Genomic DNA, 24,957 nt, shown 5'->3' on the forward strand with positions numbered 1-24,957 from the left:
GTTTCGATCACATTACTCAGTTTAGGTTGCTATAATTGCTGATTTTGAAAGTGAAAATAGAGCTTCTATACACAAAGTACATGAGCTCAAAGTACATGTAGTCATGACTTATGCCCATGTTGAGCTTCAAGAGGTATTAAGACCTTCATAGCTCAGTTTAGGTTGCTATAATTGTGTAGTTTGCTTGCTTGATGTTAGGACATTGCCACACTGTTAATGAATTTTTGCAATCTAATATCTTTGATTAATAATGGTCTTTTCTAGAATGAAACATGGAGGTTCCGAACTACCCTCTATATTGCTATTGGGGTGGAGAAATTGTCCACAAAGATAGCGATATAACGTATAGGGGTGGGAATCAAAAATTTGTGTTTGTACATTCTGCGATGACATATTCACAAGTTCTGAACAAGCTATATGAAGAATTGAGTGTTGATCCTAGAGGTGTGGAGTTGAAGGTGGTTATGCGTTATCCAATGGCTGGGGCATATGTTGCAATTCCGTTAAATGACGACAACGTTGTTAGAGCTATGTGGATTGCTGTGACTCAGAGTTCTTCTGTTGCAATGCAATTGTTCATTGAACAAGTTCCAAAGGAGCCAGTTGTGCAAACTAACACTGGTTCCTTTCCGGGGATGGATTTTTTTGGTAGTGTGGATCAACCGTTTTCCACTGGTGTTCAAAGTGTGGGCATAGGGTCATTCACAAGAATGCTTGTTGATCCACATTATGTCAATGACCATCTCTCACAGTTTAGGTCTCCGGCCTCATCGCCTAATGTTGGAACCTCGACAAGCACACAACCACAAGGCATTCTTGATTCTCTTGACCCAAACAATGTTGATGTATTTGGCGATGCAGAGATGAATGACACTGATGAAGATGATGATGAAGAGGTAATTGAAGCTCGTGATAAGGCAATTAAAGGAAGCGCCCCCACTTCAGACTTCAATGAAGTGGCGCAAGTTGATCCTCGTTTGAATAACTCATGGATGTCTTGGTTAGGAAATGAGACATATAACAATGGGGGAGAATTTGAGGTTGGTCAGCAGTTTGACTCATTGCAACAACTGAAAGATGCTGTGAAATCTTACTCCATAGCTAGAAATCAAACAATTCGAGTTGTGGAGGCAGAGCCAGAGTGAAAGTCTAACTGGCTAATACAAGAGGGGGGGTGAATTGTATTTGAGGTGAAATCTAAAAACTTTTTGCGGAATTTAACTAAATGAAATAGTGACGAGAGAAGATATAGGCTTTTCTAAATTTCCACTAAGTAATCAAACTCTTTACAAGTGAAGATTCAAACCCGTTAACAAGTTCCACAAATTAGGAACTTGTTCCCAACTCTCACAGAAGACTTCAGCAACGAAGCTTCCTTGACCTCACTTTACAAACTCACAATCCCAACCCCTAAGTACTTGAATACAATCTGTGATTACAAATACCTATTGCACTCAAGAATATATGAAGGAAAATAACTCTCTTTATGTTATTAGATGGCTACTGGAATTTTTATGCTCAAGAGTTATGTTTTTCTGAGATAGTTTGCATGAGTATTTATAGAGAAGGCTTAGTCATTAACCTCCACCATAATCACGTCCACATGTCAACAACCCACTAACAACTTGTGGAGTTATCTTGACAGATTGTGATCATGAAGAGGTTTCCTAGCCTTATCTAATTAAATCACTATCCTAACAACTTGATAACCATTAGCCGTATAAAAGATTTTCTCACAGAAAAACCACTTGCTAACTTTATCAAATATTTATTTAAAAGATTATCAAAAGTTTGTTTAAAAAGATTTTATTTGAAAAGATAAATTTATTATTTATTAAAACAACTAGATAATTATCTTCGATAATTATCTTTATTAAAACTTTTACAAATTATCTTTTCTTTAAGAAATTATCTTTTAAAACTAACTTTTATTCCAGTAGTCTTTAACATAAGTCATTGAGTTCCTTTCCGACTTTATATTATTGAGTGCTCACAATTAAAACTAGAACGTGAGATTTGCACGAGGCTTTTTAAAGAATGCTACTCCGCATCCAAGTTCCTACTCCGGAACGAACTTTGCTTGAACCCTTTATTCACCAAAGACTCAAAACATTCATTAGTCGAGTTTGTCAATTTGTCCATCAAAATCAAAAGGCTCAACAAATTCCCCCTTTTTGATGATGACAAACATTGACAAACTTAAGTAAATAAAATCATCCAGGCATGCAACAGAAATTTAAAGTAAGACATGAAAACAAAAAAAAACAGAGTAATTAAAGAACTTAAAAAAAAGCTAAAAAGTATTTATTTTAAAAAGACTGAGCAAAAGAGAAAAAATTAACAAAGACTTTAAAATCTTAGAAAAAGTTTAAAAACTTAGATTACTAGGACTTTATTAACTTAGAAAAGTTTGTACCTTCGATGTGTGAGTTCCTTGGTAAACACTTTAGCCGCCATGAAGTTTGTCTTTTCCCCCTTTTGGCATTATCAAAAGATTGAAAAAAAACATTTTGCTATACTCCCACTAGACTACGTAGGGAATAGTGAGCTCAAATAATGCAAGGCAAAAATAAGTTAGGTACTAAATCATCAGCAACCTCACACAATCATATGAAAAATACGAGCCAAGTTCCGATTTAGGAAATAGAAGAGGAACATAGAGAATGTAGCAAAGGATAAAGGCGTACAAACCAAAGTTCAGAGAGATTAAACAAGACCAAAATAAAATTGTTCAACATATGAAATTAGAATAAGTGCAATCAAGGATTTAAAAGGCTGCATTGGTAGGATCAAGGGTTGGATTTGTGGGATCAATAGAGTCTTCCTCGACTTCCTCAAAGGCTACTCTGTTGATAGTTTCCAAGATCTCCTTGTTGCCTTCACTAAACTTGCCTTCAGCCTGTGCAAGCTTTGCCTCTACGCCTGCAAATCCGGTTGCTTGAGAATCTGCCAGAGCCTGCACCTGGCCTTTAAGAGAAAGCAGTTCCGAGGCCATTTCCTCCAGTTTCTTGCTCACCAGAGTAGTCAACTTCTCCATATCTGCTTGAACCTGTTGAAAATCATAAACAGACACACGAGTTCCAGAGAAAGCAGCAAAGCCAGTAGGCTGAAATGGAGGAGGAGAAGGTGAATGAGAAGGCTGCCTAGTAGGTGAGACAGGAATAGAAGAGGGTTCAGTGGAAGAGGGAACTTGGGTAGGTTTGAAGGTGGAATCAGATTTGTCTGAGGAGCTGATGGTTTCTACAGTCACAGGGTGTGTAGTAGAAAGGGCAGGCTTGACCACATTCCTCTTACTCCTTCTAAGGCCCCCTGTAAACACAGGAATGACAGGTGGTCCAGCTGTGCTCTCAGAGTCTGTGGTATGTTCCCTCTCACTTTGATCAGTTCCCTGCCCCTCATGTAAGTCAGATTGTCGAGCTTCCCCCTCAGAAACTTCCATATGTTCCCCCTCAGAATCTTCCTGTTTTTCTCCTTGCACATCTCCCTCAAGTATTTTTTCTTTGTTTTTCTCTCCGTTAGAACTTTTTTCTTCTTCCTTATCTCCCTCAGAATCACTGGAGGTGGTAGCACCCTCACTAGCCTCCTCACTACCCTGGTCACTGCTTGCATCACATTCTTCCTTAGCTTCTTTCCCTTTCCCTTTCTTTTTCTCCCCTCCTTTCCGAGGCACAAAACATACTTTGCCATTTGTAAGCCTAAGACTCAGTCTAAGTAATGATTGTTCAGAGAGGATATTATCGGGTTTGAGATATGTTGGGGATTCACATTCAACATCAATACCAAAAGATTTGAACAACACAGTAAGGAAAGAGCCATATGGAATTGTGGTCTTTTGAGCATAAAAATTCAAGTGTTCAATCATTAGAGCAGGGAAATTAATCTGTATTTTGCATGCAAGACAGAATATGAGGGAGGCATCCAAGAGTGATACGGTACTCCGTTTTTGTAAACGGGGTACTATACCCTTCCAGGTGAAGGTAAACAGTAGCTTATGAAGGGGTGTTAGGGCATGATGGTGAGTAGTTTTCACTTTCGGATTTCCTCCAATAAATTGAAGGATTTTGCATTCATCATTATGGCCAATGTTTACAGATTGTTTGTGCTTTAAATAAGAACAATAGCCTTTAACAGGAACTTGAAATAGATTTCCAAGATAATTGGCATCAAACGAAATTGGAATATCATTAACTACGGCCGAGCACACACCATTATCACATTGAAAGGTATTTTTGAACTCATAAATAAATTTAGGATAAACAGGGTAATGAGAACAATTCTGGAACAAGTGAGTCCATTTTTGATAATCAATTAAAGAAGTAAATTCAGTGAACTTACTCGCCACACACCAATCATAGTTGATGTGATATCCGAGAGTGTAATTCCATGATGGGAATTTGGTGGTTGCGCGCCGTTTCCTGTCGCCGCCCTTCACAGCCTTAGCCTTCCTCTTTGGCTGAGCAGATGGATGCACCACCGCAATTGGCACCGGTTGTGGAGACCCCGTGTTTGAGGAGGGTTTGAATGGTGGTGATCGGGTTTTTGGGGTGGTGTTTCGGTTGGTTTTCATGGTGTTGAAGATAAAATGAAGGGAAGGAGAAGATGAATAGTGTGAATAGGAAGGAGAGAGAGTGAGGCCGGTTATGGGAGTGTATGGGGAATTTAATTGATTTGATAGGTGAAGGTGGAGTGAAAAGAAGAAAAAGAGTTTAATGGGGAGGAGTGAGAAAGAAAAGTGACGGTTTAAACTGTGAGGTAGTGGGGTAGTTTTAGAGGTAGTAGGATTTAATTTGGTGAAATAATTGCACTCATCTAATTCAATGTTGATAAAATAAAATCGTAAGTTAAGAAGTTGATATACATGCTTCTTATCTTACGTAGCAAATAAGATCTTTTTGTATTTTTGAATTCTATGAGGAATAGAAAAATTCATCATGAAAAAATAAGGAAGGAAAAAGATAAGAATAAAAAATAAGATAGAAATAAAAGATAAGAAAGAAAATAACAAGAAGAAAAATAAAAAAACGAAAAAGATAAATGAGAGCAGATTGATTGTAAATTATGATGATAATTTACGTGATCATGATACAGAGAGTAAAGAATGATGAAAAAGGAACTTGAAACAACATGGCTCAATACTTTTAACATATTAAAAGTATGTATAAGTGACTTTTCAATACTTCACAAATCTTTCCCCTGGGTAATTTCAGCTGTGTTATTCACACAAGATTGAGCGTAGCATTGTTAGTTACATCCGATTTTACCTTAGGGGTTCCAAACAAAAATCACTTGAGCCGTAGCATCCCCAATTCCACACGCATCTTTTCAAACTTGTCTCTGCTTAAAGGCTTAGTTAAAATGTCAGCAATTTGAAATTCAGTAGAAATAAAATCTAGCTTAATTAAGCCCTTTTCAACATTATCTTTCAAAAAGTGATGCCTTATATGTATATGCTTAACTTTAGAGTGTTGTACTGGATCTTTAGAAATGCAAATGGCACTTGTGTTATCACAATGAATAGGAACGCACTCTAAAATAATGCCATAGTCACGCAACTGTTGTTTTATCCATAGCAATTGAGAGCAACATGCAGCAGCAGCCACATATTCTGCTTCGGCAGTGGATAGAGCAACAGTGTTTTGTTTCTTGGAACTCCAAGAAACCATGCAAGAGCCTAAGAATTGGACTATACCTGATGTGCTTTTACGATTGACCAAATCTCCTGCATAGTCAGCATCAGCATATCCTTTTAGGTCAAACGAGTCACTTTTTGGATAAAACAGACACAAGTCTTCCGTCCCTTTCAAGTATCGTAGAATTCTTTTGACGGCTGTTAGATGCGATTCCTTTGGATCCGATTGAAATCTAGCACAAAGACCTACACTAAACGAAATGTCAGGTCTGCTGGCAGTTAAATATAACAAGGAACCAATCATACCTCTGTATTTTGTTTGATCCACACGAGTTCCCTTGGGGTCTTGGTCCAACCTTGTGGTTGTTCCCATGGGAGTGTGGTTTATCTTTGTGCTTTCCATACCGTATTTTTTTAATAACTCCTTCACATATTTCTGCTGATGGATCATTATTCCTTCGTTAGTTTGCTTAATTTGGAGCCCAAGGAAGAAGTTGAGTTCCCCCATCATGCTCATCTCAAACTCACTGCTCATTAAATCAGCAAAGTACTTGCACAAGGATTCATTAGTTGCACCAAAAATAATATCATCAACATAAATTTGTACAATTAATAAATGAGTTCCTTTTGATTTTAAGAACAAAGTTTTGTCAACTTTTCCTCTTTTAAAATCATTTTGTAAAAGGAATTTTGAAAGTCTTTCATACCATGCTCTTGGAGCTTGTTTTAATCCATACAGTGCTTTATCAAGTTTAAAAATATGGTTAGGAAAGTTTGGATCCTCAAATCCAGGTGGTTGTTCAACATAGACGTCTTCCTTTAAAAAACCATTTAAAAAAGCACATTTGACGTCCATTTGATAAAGTTTAAAACCCATAAATGCAGCAAATGCAATTAAAATACGAATTGCTTCTAATCTAGCTACAGGAGCAAAAGTCTCCTCAAAATCGATACCTTCCTGCTGATTGTAGCCTTTAACAACTAATCTTGCCTTGTTCCTTACAATTGTGCCATGTTCATCTAGCTTATTCCTGTATACCCATTTGAGACCAATAACCTTTTGATTTGTTGGTTTGGGTTCAAGGTGCCACACTTTGTTTCTTTCGAATTCATTTAATTCCTCTTGCATGGCAACAATCCAATCAGCATCTTCCAAGGCTTCTTTGTGATTTCGAGGTTCCAGTGTTGATAAGAAGGCGTTGAATGCACAGAAGTTTCTCAGTTGGGATCTCGTCTGAGTTCCCTTGCTTAGGTCACTTATAATTTTATCCAGGGGGTGTGACCTTTGATGTTTCCATGGCTTTGGTTGGAATGATTGAGCTGGTATAAAAGTGTTATTTTGAGTTGCTCTTTCTTCCATTTCTTCATGGTGTTCTGCTTCTGCATTTGCTTCGCCTTCTGTATTTTCTGTTTCTTCTGTATTTTGATCAGAGGCTTCAGTATTATTTGGAACTTCAGTAGGTTCCTTATTAGTATTTTCAGTAATTCGAACATGCTGCTTTCTGGGAATTAATTCTTCATCTTGGTCTGTTGAACGAGTGAGACCAATTTCAAAATCTCCATCTTCATATTCCTGTATACAACCATAATTATTAGTTTCATCAAAAATCACATGTATACTTTCTTCTACACACATAGTCCTCTTATTGTAAACTCTATAAGCTTTACTATTAGATGCATATCCTAAAAAGACTGCTTCATCACTCCTTTCATCAAATTTTCCAAGATTTCTTTTATCATTATTGTGAACAAAACATTTGCATCCAAAAGCTCTTAAATGAGCAATATTAGGTTTTCTCCCTTTTAACAGTTCATAAGGTGTCTTGTCCAACATTGGTCTGAGCATGGCTCGGTTGACGATATAGCATGCTGTGTTGACGGCTTCTGCCCAAAAATTTCTTGGAAGCCCACTTGCTATTAGCATTGTTCTTGCCATGTCTTCCAATGTTCGGTTCTTCCTCTCAACCACACCATTTTGTTGTGGTGTTCTTGGCGCTGAGAAATTGTGACTTATTCCCTGTTCTCTGCAAAATTCATCAAACTTGGAATTTTCGAATTCCGTACCATGGTCAGTTCTCATATGAATAAGTTGATTACCTATTGATTTTTGTGTCTTTTTCAAGAAAGTCATAAACATATCAAAAGTTTCATCTTTACTATGTAAGAATATGACCCAAGTAAATCTAGAATAATCATCCACAAGAACTAAGACATATCTTTTTCCACTTCTACTTTGAATTCTAACGGGGCCACACAAATCCATATGAATGAGTTCCAATGGTTTTGTGGTGCTTACCATTTTCTTTGATTTAAATGATGATCGAACATGCTTTCCTTTGATGCAGGCTTCACAAATTTTGTCATTTAGGAATTTGATAGAAGGTAATCCGATTACCAAGTCCTTTGACCTTAATTTGTCAAGCAATGAAAGACTAGCATGTCCAAAACGTTTATGCCATAGAAGTGGATCATCCTCAATAACACTTAAACAAGATAGATTGTATTTTGGAACTTTGTTAAGGTCCACGGTATATGTGTTCCCTTTACGAGTTCCTTCCAAAACGATTTTACCAGTGTTATTGTTGATGATTTTGCATTTTTCAGAAGAAAAGCTTACAAAGTTTCCTTTATCACAAAACTGAGAAATACTGAGTAGATTATGCTTCAAACCCTCGACTAAAAATACATTGTCAATTGCATGGGAACTTGACCTTCCTACTTTGCCAACAGCAACAATGTTGCCTTTCTTATTGTCTCCAAAGGTCACTGTTCCCCCTGTATAGGCCGTCAGTGAGAGAAATCTGGATTCATCTCCTGTCATGTGCTTAGAACAACCGCTATCGAGGTACCACTGGTTGTTCCCCCTCACTTCGACCTGCAAAAGAAATTAAGAGTTAGTAGTAGGAACCCTTTCATTCATGGGTTCCTGTGTTGACACATTTAAATCAGATTTCTTCTGCCAAACATAATTCACATTCTTATTGTACAGATTTGCTTTCTTAGTACATTCTTCACTGCGATGTTCCTTTTTACCACAGAAAGAACAAACGGTCTCACTAGGTAAGTTCACATATTTCTTTTTCTTTCCAGTGGACTTCTTCTTATGAACATAGCCTAGACCTTCTGTTCTTTTTGTCTGAGCTTCCTTTACCCACTTGGGAACACCCGTGCTTGCTGTATTTTTACTTTTTCTTGCAATTTCTAGGTCCTTTTCTAGTTTCTCATTTTTATCATTGGTTTCCTTTATCTCTTTCTTAACATGCTCTAGTTCATTATTAAACATGATTAAAGGAACTTCAGTAGACCTGCAAGAATCAATGTTAGTACACAACATTTTATATTGAGTCAATTCAATATTCAGCATGATATTCTCACTCTTGACTCTTTCAAGGGATTCTTTTAGCATAATATTTTTATCTAACAATTCAAAGAATCTGCCTTGAACATCATTTCTTAAGCTATTCAGATACTTAACATGATCTCTACAAATTCCAGTTGCCTTTTCGGCTTGCCTTAGTTTTGCACATAATTCTTTATATTCATCTAAGGTTTCTAACAATAAAGAGATTAATTTATCCTTTGAGAGAGATTTCAAATAATTAGGTTGAATGACTACCTCATCATCATGCTTTGCCATTAGACAGAGATTGGCTACTTCATCGTCTGTGTGTTCCTGTTCCTCTTCTTCGGAACTTGATTCTCCCCACGTGGAAATCATTGCTTTCCTGAAATTTGTTTTAGAAAAGTTAGGCTTGGAATTTCTGCTTTGATCAGCTTCTTTTCCCTTGCCTTTCTCAGATTCCCATAATGGACACTCTTTGATGAAGTGGTTGGTGCTTCCACATTTGTGACAAGAAGACTTGGCTTTGGGTTCCTGATTTCTTTTACTGTATCCTTTCTTCTTGTCTAAAAACTTGTTGTTACGGTAGAATTTTTTCAGCCTTCTCACCAACATTGCAGCTTCTTCTTCATCGATGTCAGACTTCTCTTCGGATTCTTCATTAGCTCTTAATGCTAGCCCTTGACTTTTGACAGTCTCCTGAGTCCGATTGTTCGACTGGATCTCGTGAGTAATGAGGGAACCCGCAAGATGTTCCAGATTGAACTTGGTGAAGTCTTTTGATTCCTGCACCGCTGCAACCTTTGCTCTCCATCTGTCATTGTCTGGAAGACTTCTTAAGACTTTTCTGACCTGCTCATCTATAGGAATTATCTTGCCAAGACACGTTAGTTCGTTAGTAATACCTTTAAATCGAGTAAACATGTCTTTAATGGATTCTTTGTTTCCCATTTCAAAGCGCTCATACTGAGACAAAAGAATGTCTATTTTGGAACGTTTAACATCTGACGTTCCTTCATGTGTAACTTCCAGAAGATCCCAAATTTCCTTTGCGGACTTGCACCCTTTGACACGAGTATGTTCATCGGGTCCAAGTCCCCAAATTAAAAACTTTTTGGCAGTAGCATTCATTTCAAGTTTTTCAAAATCAGTTTTTTCATACTCATCCATAGGTTTAGGGATTACCTCATTATTAGCATTCGTTTTCGTAATTTCGTAATCTCCTACTTGTATAATTCGCCATACCTGATAATTCTCTGCTTGGATAAAGATTTCCATCTTATCCTTCCAATAAGGATAAAATTTGCCGTTGAAGTATGGAGGCCTTTGAATGGATGTACTCCCGAATTCCTTTTCCTCTGTGTAAGCCATTTTCCAGGAACTTACTCAACAGGGTTGCCTGCGTGTTCTGAGTTCCTGCTCTGATACCAACTGAAAGTCTAACTGGCTAATACAAGAGGGGGGGTGAATTGTATTTGAGGTGAAATCTAAAAACTTTTTGCGGAATTTAACTAAATGAAATAGTGACGAGAGAAGATATAGGCTTTTCTAAATTTCCACTAAGTAATCAAACTCTTTACAAGTGAAGATTCAAACCCGTTAACAAGTTCCACAAATTAGGAACTTGTTCCCAACTCTCACAGAAGACTTCAGCAACGAAGCTTCCTTGACCTCACTTTACAAACTCACAATCCCAACCCCTAAGTACTTGAATACAATCTGTGATTACAAATACCTATTGCACTCAAGAATATATGAAGGAAAATAACTCTCTTTATGTTATTAGATGGCTACTGGAATTTTTATGCTCAAGAGTTATGTTTTTCTGAGATAGTTTGCATGAGTATTTATAGAGAAGGCTTAGTCATTAACCTCCACCATAATCACGTCCACATGTCAACAACCCACTAACAACTTGTGGAGTTATCTTGACAGATTGTGATCATGAAGAGGTTTCCTAGCCTTATCTAATTAAATCACTATCCTAACAACTTGATAACCATTAGCCGTATAAAAGATTTTCTCACAGAAAAACCACTTGCTAACTTTATCAAATATTTATTTAAAAGATTATCAAAAGTTTGTTTAAAAAGATTTTATTTGAAAAGATAAATTTATTATTTATTAAAACAACTAGATAATTATCTTCGATAATTATCTTTATTAAAACTTTTACAAATTATCTTTTCTTTAAGAAATTATCTTTTAAAACTAACTTTTATTCCAGTAGTCTTTAACATAAGTCATTGAGTTCCTTTCCGACTTTATATTATTGAGTGCTCACAATTAAAACTAGAACGTGAGATTTGCACGAGGCTTTTTAAAGAATGCTACTCCGCATCCAAGTTCCTACTCCGGAACGAACTTTGCTTGAACCCTTTATTCACCAAAGACTCAAAACATTCATTAGTCGAGTTTGTCAATTTGTCCATCAAAATCAAAAGGCTCAACACAGAGAAATATGTTGTTGAGTGCAAGAGGAAAGAACAATGTAGTTGTTCGTGGAGGCTTAGAGGAGTGAAAGATCCAACACTCTCTACGTTTAAAATTGTGAGGTACAACGGCCCTCATGCAAGTAACTGTGTTGGTGACATTGACTCGGGAGATCATAAGCTACTGACTTCCGAGTTCGTTTGCAATGCTCTTCTAGATGTCATTCGCGTTGATCCTTCATTGAAAATCAAGACAATGGTGCAACTTGTGAAAGAGAAATTTGATGGATTCCAAATAACCTACAAGAGAGCATGGCTAGCGAAACAAAAGGCAATAAAACTCATTTATGGGGATTGGGAGGGTTCATATGAACAGTTGCCTAAGTACATGCAAGCTCTCAAGGAATCAAATCCTGGAACTGTTGTTGAGTGGAGGTTGTTAGAGTGTACGGTTCCTGGAACACATGTTTTTCAACGAGTCTTTTGGGCATTCAAGCCATGTATTGATGGATTCCGTCACTGCAGACCCCTTATCACCATTGATGGCACTCATTTATATGGCAAATACAAAGGCACTCTACTCATTGCTATGGGAACGGATGCCAATTTTCAACTATTCCCCCATGCTTTTGCGGTTGTCGAAGGAGAGAACAATGATAGTTGGTCTTGGTTCATGGCTTGTATTCGTGCTCGAGTTACAGATAGGAAAGGGCTATGTGTGATATCTGACAGACATGCTGGTATTTTAGCAGCAATGGAAGAAGTTGGAAGTGGTTGGGAGGAGCCCAATGCCTACCACAAGTACTGTACACGACACTTGGCTTCTAATGTGAACTCAAAATTTAAAAGTGTCGTCATAAAGAACCTCTTTGGCAAAGCAGCTACTGCAAGGCAGAAGAAGAAGTTTGATTACTACATCAACAAAATTGGTGACTTGAATGTAGAGGCCCGTAGGTACTTGGTGGAAATTCCGTACAGTAAGTGGTCCATTCATCATGATGGTGGTTTCAGGTTTGGTGTGAAGACTACAAACATGTCGGAAGTTTTCAACGGAGTCTTAAAGGGGGCTCGATGTCTCCCGATAACCGCTTTAGTGCAAATGACCTTTTTCCGGATTAACTCCTATTTTGCAACTAGAAGAAGTTGGAGTAAAAGAAGACTTGAAGAGGGCCATGAGTTATCGGAAAAGGCTAAGAAGACAATAGAAGCCAACATGGAGAAAGCCACGCACCATGAGGTTGTTGCTTTTGACTATGATGCCATCGGGTTGTATCAGGTTAGGACCGGTCGTGGAAGAAGAAAAGCTGGTAAAGGTGGTAACTCCCACACTGTGAATCTGTTGAGCAAGACATGTACTTGTGAGAAATTGAGAATATACAAGCTCCCATGCTCTCATGTACTAGCAATTTGTCGTCATAGAAGCCTATCACATGCAGACTTTGTGGATTCTTTTTTCATGACCGCCGAATATAGGCGTTCATACGCGAAGTGTTTCGCACCAGTTCCTGATCCTTGCCACTGGTCAGCTTACAATGGTCCTACTACTATTGCCAACCCAGATTTGAAAAGAGGCCCAGGCCGACGGTCCACTAGAATTCGAAATGAAATGGATGAGCGTCCCAATCGTGTGAAGAAGGCATGCAGTGTTTGTCGGCGACCTGGGCATAACAAGAAGACATGTCCTACTCTTATTGGTGGATTTGGATCATCTGGGTAACATGATTAATTATATATTCTTGTTTAATATTTATGTTTTTTCTCGAACGCTTAACATTAATTCAATTTTTTGTTATCGTGTAGGTCCCATGGAGCCGGTGATTCGTCCAGGCCCAGTTGATCCATCTGTTCTACGCTTGCAGACTTCCCATAGGATCCACGATGTTTGGAGTGGCGTAGCTGATAGAGTTCTCTCAGTTAGGGAGCATATGGTCAGCGTGGGACGTGAGTGGAGGGTAGATGGCGGAGTACTAGAGTACTTTAGGCTTGCTGGGTTTTACGGTGTACATAGGATTTTGGGAGGAGGGTTTTTGCTTGATCGATCTCTTCTTACGGCGTTGGTTGAGAGGTGGAGGCAGGAGACACATACTTTCCACCTAGTGGTAGGTGAGGCCACCATTACTTTACAGGATGTCTCCGTCCTGTTAGGTCTGAGAGTGCACGGCCCTCCTGTCATTGGACCTCCATTTGAGAGATGGCATGACCTAGTTGAGGAGTTGCTGGGAGTTCGACCTGGCCATGATGATAACGGTAAGCCGTTTCTGGAGGGATCTACTTTGAAGTTGACGTGGCTCAGACGTCACTTCTCACAGATGCCAGAGGGAGCTGATGACTTGATAGTTCAGCGCCATAGCCGTGCTTACATTCTCACTCTCATGGGATCTATTCTGTTCGCCGACAAGAGTGGCGATGCTGTGTCACTCTACTACTTGCCGTTCCTTCGAGACTGGGGGACAGCTTCGACCTACAGCTGGGGGAGTGCGACTCTTGGTTTTTTGTATCGGCAGCTATGTCGAGGATGTCAGCGAGATTCAAGACAGATTGGAGGCCCGCTCATCCTACTACAGTTGTGGTCGTGGGAGCATATTACTATTGGCCGACCATACATTAGGAGGCCTCGAGATCCGCCACAGGAGGACCCTGAGGCTGAGGATGAGGATGACATTTTGGGGACTCAGCATCAGCGAGGTGTTGACCCTTTGGCGTGCAGGTACAATGTTTGCTTCAAGTTCATGTTCTTACAATTCTATCTTTCAAGAATTATTATTAACATGTCTTTACAGGTGGTTACGTGTCCATCTATCGTGTGCGCATACTGCTTCTGGACTACCATACTACAGAGATGCGTTTGACCATCAGCGCGAGGACCAGGTACAATCGGTGTTTCTTTTTTTTGTGCATTGTATTTCTTCCATTATGTTAGTCATATACATGTTGACATACTTGTTTTGGGAATTAGATGATTTGGCAGCCATATACTGAGGCGGTGATGGATCGACTTCCGGAGATTTGTCGCTCAGACATGCACATTTGGCGTTCACGGGCACCTCTGATATGCTTTGACGTCGTTGAGTTCCACCTCCCAGACCGAGTCCTTCGTCAGTTCGGGTTAGACCAGCCGATCCCACAGGATGTAGACACGGACGTTGCTCTACACAGGAAGGATCGAAGGGGACAGCGTAATTGGGAGATTCGGCATTCGGACCATGTACACGAGTGGAGTCGACGTGAGGCATTAGTCGTCCAGGGATACCCGTTCACTAGGACTTCTTCCCCGGCCATGACAGAGTACATGGCTTGGTACCGTCGCATCACGAGACTGGTCATTACTCCACCTTCGCAGGAGCGCCCCCCGAGTCATTACCAGCCAGCTACCTCTGACCTCCTGCTTGTATGAACTTCACTTCATTTCAATCTAGTTCTTACGTTTTTGATTTCATTTTACTAACATTAAAACTACACTTAAATGTAGGCACATGCATTTGCTGATTTGCACGTCCATATGGTCAGCACGTGCCTTCCGTCCACCGACTCCTTCTCAGCATACTATCATGACATCTCCTCCACTAGTGCATCGCCAGTATCAGAGAAACCGACGGCGTAGCAACACTACGTCTGGGGTTGGAGTTGGCCTGGATGACATTCCAGAGGAGACAGCTGCATCATCTTCATCGTCACCTCATGGGAAGAAGCAACGCCCGAGCTAAGTGTATATTTTGGAACTAAACTAATTTTTTTGTAAATGCTTAGAATTGGATTTTGTTATATTTAATCAATTGAAAAATATTCGACTTTGCAATTTCGACTTCCTTAGATCTTCATAAACTTGTTATTTATGGTGGTTGTGTTGAAAATATGCTATATATCTCATGTTTTACAGGTACACAACCAGGTTTTTTTTTGAGTGATTATGCAAGTTTGAAAAAAAAACCAGTCCAGGGTAAACCGCTACTTCAAGTAGCGGTTTTTCAAAGTAAACCGCTACTTGAAGTAGCGGTTTTCCAAAATAAACCGCTACATTAAATAGCGGTTTTTTGTAAACAAGCCGCTACTTCAAGTAGCGGTTTTAAACTAAGAAACCGCTACTTGAAGTGGCGGTTTATTGCAAAGAAACCGCTACTTCAAGTAGCGGTTTACCCTGGACCGGAAAAAAAAAACCGATTTTTTAACCAGTGCTTACGTGGACGGTAGAATGGGAAAACTTAAAACTTTGGCTGCAATTTGGGAATTGCGGTTCTTCTTGACTTTAATTTGGGAAAGAGCTCAATAATAACGACCGATTTTACGACAGTTTTGAAACTATCGGTGCAATGCGACTAAAAATTACTGACCCAGCAGATTCTTCAGTAGCCAAACTTTACTTCTGAAAAAAAAATTGAAAGGGACGACTCATTAGGAGAGAGAAAGAAGATATTCACCGCCGTCGCCGCCGTCTGTGGCTGCCGGATTCTATCCTTCCTTACTCATGGTAGATAATCCCTCTTATTTTATACATTTTTTATTTTTTTGTTGTAAATTTACCCAAGTATTTCCAAACCCTAATTCTAAAATTTTTGATTTCTAATGAAGTAATTTAACTTTGTTTCAAGTGTTTTTTGTAAGCATTTTCCAAACACTCTAACTCCCTTCTTGTCTTTCTTTTTTTTTTTTTCTTTTTTTTTTCTCTGTAGATCTTTACAATTAACTTTCTTGATTGAAGCCAATAATCCAGGTTAATTAGAGGTAAGTAATTTCATGTTTTTTTTCTTCAGATTTTGTTTGATGAAACTCCTAATCTGTATGTTTCTTCAGATTTTGTTTGATGAAATTTTTATTTTGTACCTAATCTGTATGTTCGTGGTAGTTGTGTAATTAAACTTATTTGTGTTATGGAGTAGGAAAGTGTGTTATAATTTGGGTGTTTATACTTTAGGGGTTCATCATAATGGGTTAGGCTCTGTTATCATATATGCTTAGTGTTAGATACAATGTGTCTTATTATACTAAGTTGTGTTATTAGACTAAGTTTTGCAATAATTTGGGTGTTGATTACGTAGTATTGTATTAAGTTGTAAATAATTCTGTGTTGAATAGTAATGTATAGGAAATTTAACTCTTTGTAGGAGCATCATGAGTCAATAGTAATTACATTGAATGGTTTTATATATGCTAGATTTTAGATTTGTTATTCATTCCTGCTCACCCAATAAGCCTAATTATATAAACAGAATGCTCTCACTGTGTTGCCATAAGTGATTAAGTGGTGTGATGTCATGACTAAAACACAGACTCACTTTAGTTGGGTTTATTTTTTACATGACTTTCTTAAGTGGTCATTTGTGACATTGTTTGTGTGGTGTGTAGAATTTGTTATCATGAAACGGAGGGAGCGCAACTGGATGTATGATAGGCTTAATGGGCGTAATCTTAAGCTCGGGTTCTTGAAAGGGGTTGAAGACTTCCTTGAGTATTGCAGACAAAATCCTGAGAGCTCAAACGTAGATGAAGTTAGATGCCCTTGTTCTAAATGTAAGAACTTACGTCTCTACGATGCGAAGACAGTCAAAGATCACTTACACAAGAAGGGATTTATTCCTGACTACTATGATTGGTATTGCCACGGGGAAAGTTTTTCAGATCTAGACCAGGGGAATTCTTCTTCTCAGAAACTGGTTGGGAATTCTTCTTCTCAGAAACTGGTTGGGAATTCTTCTTTTCAGAAACTGGTTGGGAATTCTTCTCAGAAACTGGTTGGGAATTCTTCTTCTCCGAAACTGGTTGGGAATTTATCTTCTCAGAAACTGGTTGTGAATTCTTCTTCTCAGAAACAGGTTGGGAATTCTTCTTCTCAGAAACTGGTTGTTAATGTTAATAAAAATAACCAGGAACTGTTGGCTACAGGAAACTCAAGTGCCGTGGAAGAAGAGCCAAATGTGGAAGCAAAGCAGTTTTTTGACCTTCTGAAGGCAGCAGAGCAACCACTTTATGATGGGAGTACCATGTCTGTGTTGGAGATGGCATCTAAAATAACAAGTCTGAAATGTGTGTACAACTTGCAACACAAGTGTGTTGATGGATTTGCTTCTTTGCTAAGTGAAGCGATTCCAGACAGCAACAACATTGGTAGGACTTTCCTCGAAACAAAGAAAGTTATTAAGGGGTTGGAACTTCCTCATGAGAAGATACATGCATGCCCTAAGGGTTGTATGCTGTTTTGGAGAGGTGATGCTCACTTAGACAAATGTAGATTGTGTGATAGTGATAGATACAAGAAGACTTCTAAGGGTGCCTTGGTTCCTTCAAAAGTTCTAATATATTTTCCAATCACACCAAGGTTGCAAAGGTTGTTTGCAACTAAGAGCATTTCAAAGGACATGACATGGCATGCCAAGAAACCCCGAGTCCAAAACCAAATGGTTCATCCTAGGGACAGTGAAGCTTGGAAGCATTTGGATAGATCTTTTCCTGATTTCGCCTCCGAGCCTCGTAATGTTCGACTTGGTATGTGCACCAATGGATTTGCACCACATGACAAATTTGGAGGGCAATATGTGCCCGTCACTCTAACCCCATACAACTTGCCTCCGTCATTGTGTATGAAAAAGCCTTTCATGTTCCTTTCATTGCTTGTACCTGGTTCGAAAAAATTGAAAAGAAACTTGGATGTGTACATGCAACCGCTAGTTGAAGAGCTGAAACAATTGTGGGAGAATGGTGCCACTACTTATGACATCTCAAGGAAACAAAATTTCAATCTCCGGGCAGCCATCTTATGGACCATTAGTGATTTTCCAGCATATGGAATACTATCTGGATGGTCTACTTCGGGGAAAAAGGCATGTCCTTACTGTTTGGACAAATGCAAAGCCTTTTGGCTTGACTATGGGGGCAAAGTTTCTTGGTTTGACTGTCATCGTCAATTTCTCTCTCCTGATCACCCCTTTCGAAACAATAAAATAGCATTTTGTAAGAATAGAGTTGAAAAGAACTCCCCTCCGTACATCATGTCCGGAGAAGAGTTGTGGCGTTGTGTGAAGGACATGCCAAAAGCTATTGATGGGCCGGAAGCACTTAAAAGGATAAAAAAGGCAAAAAAGGGTTGGTTTAAACAAAGCATACTTTGGGAGCTTCCGTATTGGAAGAATTTGCTAATTCGTCACAACCTAGATGTTATGCACATTGAAAAAAACTTTTTTAATCAATTTATTAACACTGTGATGGATGTGAAAAAACATACCTCGGACACGGTGGCTGCTAGAAAAGACATGGCACGTGTTTGCAAACGAACACAACTAGAGCTCACGGTAGATGACAGAGGAAAAGAAAGCATGCCAAAAGCACCTTTTACACTTGACAAGGCTCAAAAGAAGGTGCTGTGTGAGTGGGTTCGAGATTTGCGGTTTCCAGATGGATATGCTTCAAACTTGACCAGATTTGTTGATCTACAAACTTGTAAGCTTCGCGGCATGAAAAGTCATGATTGTCATGTCTTTATGGAGAGGTTACTTCCAGTTGCTTTGAAGGAATTGCTCCCAGAGCATGTTTGGAAACCAATTACAGAGATCAGTCAATTCTTTCGAGACCTGTGTTCCTCTACCATCAAAATGAGTGACATGGAGCGCTTAGAACACAACATTGCTGAGATCCTTTGCAAGCTTGAAGTGATTTTTCCCCCGGCATTTTTTGACTCTATGGAACACTTACCGTTGCATTTGCCATACGAGGCCAAGGTGGGTGGTCCTGTACAATATCGGTGGATGTACCCATTTGAAAGGTAATAGGAGCTTCGGTTTTAAATTGTTTAAATGTTCCTTACATTCTAGTTTCCATATTCATAGTGGTCCATTAAATTTCTCAAGCACTATTTACCTTTTTGCTAGGTTTCTTCACCATCTGAAACGCAAGGTCGGAAACAAGTCTCGTATCAAAAGTTCAATATGCAATGCTTACTTAAACGAGGAGATTGCAAACTTTTGTTCACATTACTTTCAGTCAGAAGTGGACACAAAAGCACTGGACTTAGGAAAGAATGTGAATTCAAAAGTTGAAAGACATTTGCAAGAAAAAGATGTCCCAGAATTGTTTAAGGCTGTTTGCGGTCGTGCACCTAATGAAGGCAGTCGTCGTTTCTTGGAAGACGTTGAGTATCAACATGCACATATGTTTGTGTTAGCAAACTGTGGCATCTTAGGTGACTACGAGAAGTAAGTAACTAAATACATATCATTGTTTGAGATCTATATGGCCTTTCAAAGACTTACAGCCACGTGATAAATTTGGAATTAAACAGGAGGTTTGAGGAGCACATTGTTCGTACTCGACCGGGTGTAGTTTTGGAGGACGTTTGGGAAAAATGCGAAGCTGAATTTTCTGAGTGGTTCAAGTCACAGGTGAGTGAAGTTCAAAATATTCTTGAATTTTTAATTTTTTAAACATCCATTATAATTTCAATTTATATGTATTCACATTCGTTACCATTGGCTATTTCAAATTAGGTACTTCGATCAATGACAACCAGTGATGTGATGCGTGCTTTGGCGATGGGTCCATGCAAACAAGCTCAGACATGGAGTCAATTTTCTGTTAATGGTTTCAGTTTTCAAACATATGAGTATGGCAAACACAAGTCGACCATGAATTATGGAGTTTGTGTGTCCCATCAAGATGGATCAGAGTTCGGCATTTTGGATGATGTGATTGAACTTGTTTACACCGGAAATCTTGGAGTGTATAAGACAATATTGTTCAAATGCAGTTGGATGGAGGATATTAATATTCATGAACAGTACAAGCTTGTTGAGGTCAACCATGTGAAGAAAAACCCAAACTGTAATCCTTTTGTGTTGCCATACCAAGTAAGGCAAGTGTACTTTGCACCTTATCCCAGCCTTAAGAAGGATTGTGCTCAATGGTGGGCTGTGTTTAAGACAAAGGCAAAGTCAGTGATTGATGGTCAGGTTGACTCAGACATTTTTCAGGAGGCAACTATTGAGGTTCCACCAGCTCTATGTGCTCCAGATGAGATTCCAGAATATAATGATGAAGAAGGTATTTCGCAGGACGAGGATGATGGTGTTGAGGGAATGCTAGTGGATGCTGAAGAAGAGGCTGATGACGATGAGTCTAGCTGTGATTCAAGTGATGACAGCGGTGCTGCTGATGATGATGATGAGGATGATGATTCTGATTTGTTTTGTTGAATTTAGTGTTGATTTGGATTACTTAATTTGTATTTTGACATGATTAGTGACCTTGAAATAGGATGTATTGCTTTTTTTTGTATGTTGACATGATTAATGATCTCGAAAACCTTGTTTCTTCACTGTGTCTCATGCTGTTTTAAAACGACGAGAGAAATTAGTAGGATGCAGAACTTGTATTGGACAAAGTTGAGTCCATTGTGTCCTAGTTTTGTCCCTATGTGAACTTTTTTCTTGATAAAATGATTGTAAAGGTTCAAAAAATTCCAACATGGGACAATGCAGAAAAGTTTGTGTTTCAACAGAAAGCTGCCCCTTGAGTCTCTACTATGAAAAAGATACTGTCTTAAAAAAGAGGTGAAGCGAGTTGAAGACCTGCTATCCCAAGGTGGACCCCAGGTTTGTTTTGCCCTTTTGAATTTTAGCAATGATGGTTTTGGGCTCTGAGATGTTGCATGTATCAAAAGAAGTAGCCGTTCATCATATTAATACTTTTTGTTTGACAATCTATGTAGTATCTGTATATCATGCGCAGAGTCTTTATTTTTAGTATTGTAATCACTCATCTGTTCTTTAAAGTTTCTGCTAATTTTTGTACGTTTCTTTTCAGATGTTCCAAAACCACATGTCCTTGTAAATACTTTAAATCTGCTCCTCTCTATTTGGTTATTTTTGTATTTGAAATTCAATCCCTACGTTTGATTTCTTGATTACCTGTGTTTAATTCTGTTTTGGGTTTCTTTGGTTTGATGTGATTGATTTTGATTTGGTGCTATTGGGAATTTAGGGAAACAAATCTAAGGTTTAATTAGGATTATTAGATGATTTTGGTTGGAAATTTATTGCGTTTGCTGGGCATTTTGTGGTTGCTGGTCTTTTAAAATTTGATTATGATACTTTTGATTTATGATTTACTTTGGTTAGTAAATTAGGATTGACTTCTGTCCACTTCCTCCAAAGAAAAGCAAGCCCTGCACAATTTTACTCGTAGTTGTTATCCCTGCATCTGGGAATGAGGTCCCTGTGCACTTTTCGGTTCTTGCAGACTAGAAACTAATTTTGAGCATAGGAAGTCTATTGAGTTCGAATTTGGTCTTAACTTTTATAAATATGCTATTGTTGTATTGGAACTAGGGGACTCTTTTGTTGTTATGGTTCCCATTAGCTTTGTTGTGTAGCGCTTGCCTAGATGTAATGGCCTTTGCAGCTCATGCTCTTTACAAGACAATCTTGTTGTGTAGTTGCTACTGCATTTTGACCTTTAGAAGTACTTATGTACTATATCAGCTCTTATGAAATATAGGCTAGTTTTGATGTGCTTGGTTCTTTCTTTAGAATTACCATAGCCCTTTAATATGTTGTTCAGCAGCTGCATTATGAGTTTTCAATGGCTTTGCTCTTATTATTGGTTTATTGTTACCAAAACCACTCTCTTTGTTAAATTAGATAGTTTCACTTGGTTTTCTACGTCTGTTTCTACTGCTTATATTAGTTCTGCATGTAGTTTCTGTACCAGAAATTTGAACCGCGTACATTTTTCTTCCCTGCCAGGAAGCACGCTGAATTTCTGCAAGGTCAGGAGATTGAGGCGTATTTTACTCCCCAAAGCTGATGGCCTCACCTCAAGTGTTACAGGCAGGAAACTGAAAAGACCATAGGATAGCAAAATCTGTCCTTTAAATCTGCCATTGCAGTACTAGCGTCATTAAGCATAATATGGATGTGTGCATGCAGCACATTATCACAAATCGTATGAGAGAATCTTCACTTGTTTGTCGCATAATTTCCCTAGAGATTCAACAACTATTCTACAGAGAATCTTTTGCTTTTATGCGCAGTATATAAATGATTTTATAGAGAATTCTTTGCATTTATGCGTGGTATAGGGAATTATTTGAATTGTGTTTCCAGAAAGAATGCATATAGCATTTGCATTACTGATTGATTGAGTCTTGTAGATCTGTTTCATCTGACTTCATTAGCTTGTCATGTAGACGATTACGGGTGGCACACGTGCTTTTTAGCTGATACTGGTGTGGGATGCTTTTTAGAAATTATCTCTTGTGTTTTAGCTGATGGTAACCATTCTGCAAAACGCCTTACAGAACATATTCCAGAATGTTGGCTAGGATATGTGACACTTGGCTTTTATATGTTTCATGAAGTTGCTAGGATTCAAGTTTGTTTTTTGCCCATATACGAAGTGTAAACTAATACGGAGTACAATATATTATTGGCTTAGATTCATCTATAGGATTCATATATGTTTCCTTATTTACCTGATATCAACTCAGTGTATACAGCTTCTTTTTTTTTTTTTTTTTGAAGGAAACCCAGTTTATACAGCTATAGGAGCTAAATTGTATATGACAGTTCTTAGCCAGAGTTATGACCCAAATACAGTTGGGACTGTTTTAAGACCATTATAGCCTATATTAAGGCCTGATAATTCTCAGTAAGCTCCTAACTTTGGTTACCATCATAGGATTTTATCCCCTGGATCGCGGTGTCTGATGGTTACATGTTTTTATTCAGCTGTAGTCGTCTTTCTGTATTTATTTCACTGTAGCCACCTGTGCTTCTGTATGCCTCGTTGTGTGGGTTAAGCAAGAAGTGTTGTTATTTGAATCTCCTAAGCATTGCCAGAGGCGGACCTACATAGTAACAAAGGGTAGCACTTGCTACCTCCGGGAAAAAAAATTGTTAATTAAAGAGACCTGGTTTTTGAAATAACAGATCTCTTTGTTGATTCCATAGATATCTAACCTGCGCGCTTCCCCTTCCAAACCTAAAGACCAGTTATGTATAAAACAGGTCTCTTAGGTTGTCTTCTTTTTTTTTTCATTTATTTTTACTTTTTTCTATTGACTTTATTTTTTCTTATTGTTATTTTTTACTTTTTCTTCTACTTGTATGTGTTGATGTGTGCACAATTAATTTTGTATTCATCCATTTTTTTTCTATCTTTTTTATTTAAATAGTAAAATCTATGTTTTTTAAGTAATAATATAAATTTATATTCAAACTTTAATTATTTACTAAATATTGGCATGATGCCCAATATAAAGAAAAAATATATAAAATGAGTAGCTTATTCTCTTTATATTAAGACCTGTTCATTTGATAAAATGCTTTCCATTTTAATTGCACTTCTTATTTTTTTCAATGCACATATTTGATAAGTAATATATCTACTAATTAGCTTTATACTTTTATATGGGTAATAATTTCTTTCTACTTATAGTATGACAGTATATATTATCATATAATTTTTAACCTTATGAATAATAGATGCGGAGTACATATAAAAGTAATTTATCGAACATATGGAATACTTTTAAATTTGATCATTGTATTAATTATATTGACAGTTATAATATAAATTTTTCTATATTTGTACAATAAATATTTATCCACCAAAATAAATTTAAAAATTTTAAAGTTAATCATCAAACGATAATAATGTATACTAAGTATATAATATCTCGTTTCTATTTTTTTTTTCCCTTCTTATTGTAAAATGTTACCCCTCGTTAGAAATCCTGGATCAGTAATGTTGTCATTTGAATTATAGCTTTCGGTCATTCATTGAAATTGAAAGGCACCAATATTTACGGTTATTTCACAATATGTCTAAGTTTTCAATTTTTCACCATATATCATTGAGTTTTCACAAATATGCACCAAGTACCCTTAATGACTATTGAACGTTAGCTTTGTTAGTAATTCATTATGCCCCAAAACCAATCTATGCCTAGATGTCAGATCCATGTATAACTCAAATGATTAATAAAGCATAAAATATTCTCAAGCTCCATAATTAATTGAACCATATATTGTAATAATACACTTGGCCACTACAATATTGTCCAATTTTTAAATTATTGTCCACTTATAAAATATATATTGCCATTTAAAACAAACAACGTTGTCATTTGAACTACTTCCTCCGTTTTTATTTAGTTGACACGTTTATTTTAGGCACAAATATTAAGGAGAGGAGAGAGTGTGAGAAAGAATGGTAAAGCAAGTGGGGATTAATAAATGCAAGGTATAAAATTTACCCAAAAATGAAACGTGTTAATTAAAAGTAAATAAATTTCTTAAAGAGGAATACGTGTAAACTAAAAAAGCGGAGGTAAGTATAATTTTCGGTCATTCAATCAACAACGAAAGGTAAACCAAAGTTGTTTATGCTTTGTTAGTAATTCATTATGCCCCAAAACCAATCTAAAAAATTTCGTTCGTGAAAATTGCAAATTTGCAAGTTATTGGTTATACTCAATTTTGGTATTGTGAATTTATGAGGTTTTGGGGTAGGGTGTTTTGTTTGCGAATCAACATAGCGTTAAGGCAAAATTGATTTCCAATATTGTTGAG

The 24,957-nt window shown here is 37.8% G+C and overlaps 3 protein-coding genes across 3 annotated transcripts; all 3 read left to right on the forward strand.

Moving 5' to 3' along the window:
- Nucleotides 1-11,657: 11,657 nt before the first annotated feature.
- On the forward strand, nucleotides 11,658-13,118 carry LOC110732929. Its single transcript, XM_021912916.1, has one exon. The coding sequence runs from the start codon at nucleotides 11,658-11,660 to the stop codon at nucleotides 13,116-13,118; it is 1,461 nt and encodes a 486-aa protein (XP_021768608.1).
- Nucleotides 13,119-13,174: 56 nt separating this feature from the next.
- LOC110732937 (serine/threonine-protein phosphatase 7 long form homolog) lies at nucleotides 13,175-15,002 on the forward strand. The gene is made up of 4 exons (XM_021912925.1): nucleotides 13,175-14,108; nucleotides 14,182-14,269; nucleotides 14,358-14,789; nucleotides 14,871-15,002. The coding sequence occupies exons 1-4, from the start codon at nucleotides 13,207-13,209 to the stop codon at nucleotides 15,000-15,002; spliced, it is 1,554 nt and encodes a 517-aa protein (XP_021768617.1). The 5' UTR covers nucleotides 13,175-13,206.
- Nucleotides 15,003-15,565: 563 nt separating this feature from the next.
- Nucleotides 15,566-20,834, forward strand: LOC110731626. The gene is made up of 6 exons (XM_021911500.1): nucleotides 15,566-15,866; nucleotides 16,069-16,120; nucleotides 16,742-19,151; nucleotides 19,258-19,581; nucleotides 19,668-19,767; nucleotides 19,873-20,834. The coding sequence occupies exons 3-6, from the start codon at nucleotides 16,753-16,755 to the stop codon at nucleotides 20,575-20,577; spliced, it is 3,528 nt and encodes a 1,175-aa protein (XP_021767192.1). The 5' UTR covers nucleotides 15,566-15,866; nucleotides 16,069-16,120; nucleotides 16,742-16,752; the 3' UTR covers nucleotides 20,578-20,834.
- The last annotated feature ends 4,123 nt before the right edge of the window (nucleotides 20,835-24,957 follow it).

This window comes from Chenopodium quinoa, unplaced genomic scaffold (genome assembly GCF_001683475.1).
Source record: "Chenopodium quinoa cultivar QQ74 unplaced genomic scaffold, ASM168347v1, whole genome shotgun sequence".
NCBI classification, from domain to species: Eukaryota; Viridiplantae; Streptophyta; class Magnoliopsida; order Caryophyllales; family Amaranthaceae; genus Chenopodium; species Chenopodium quinoa.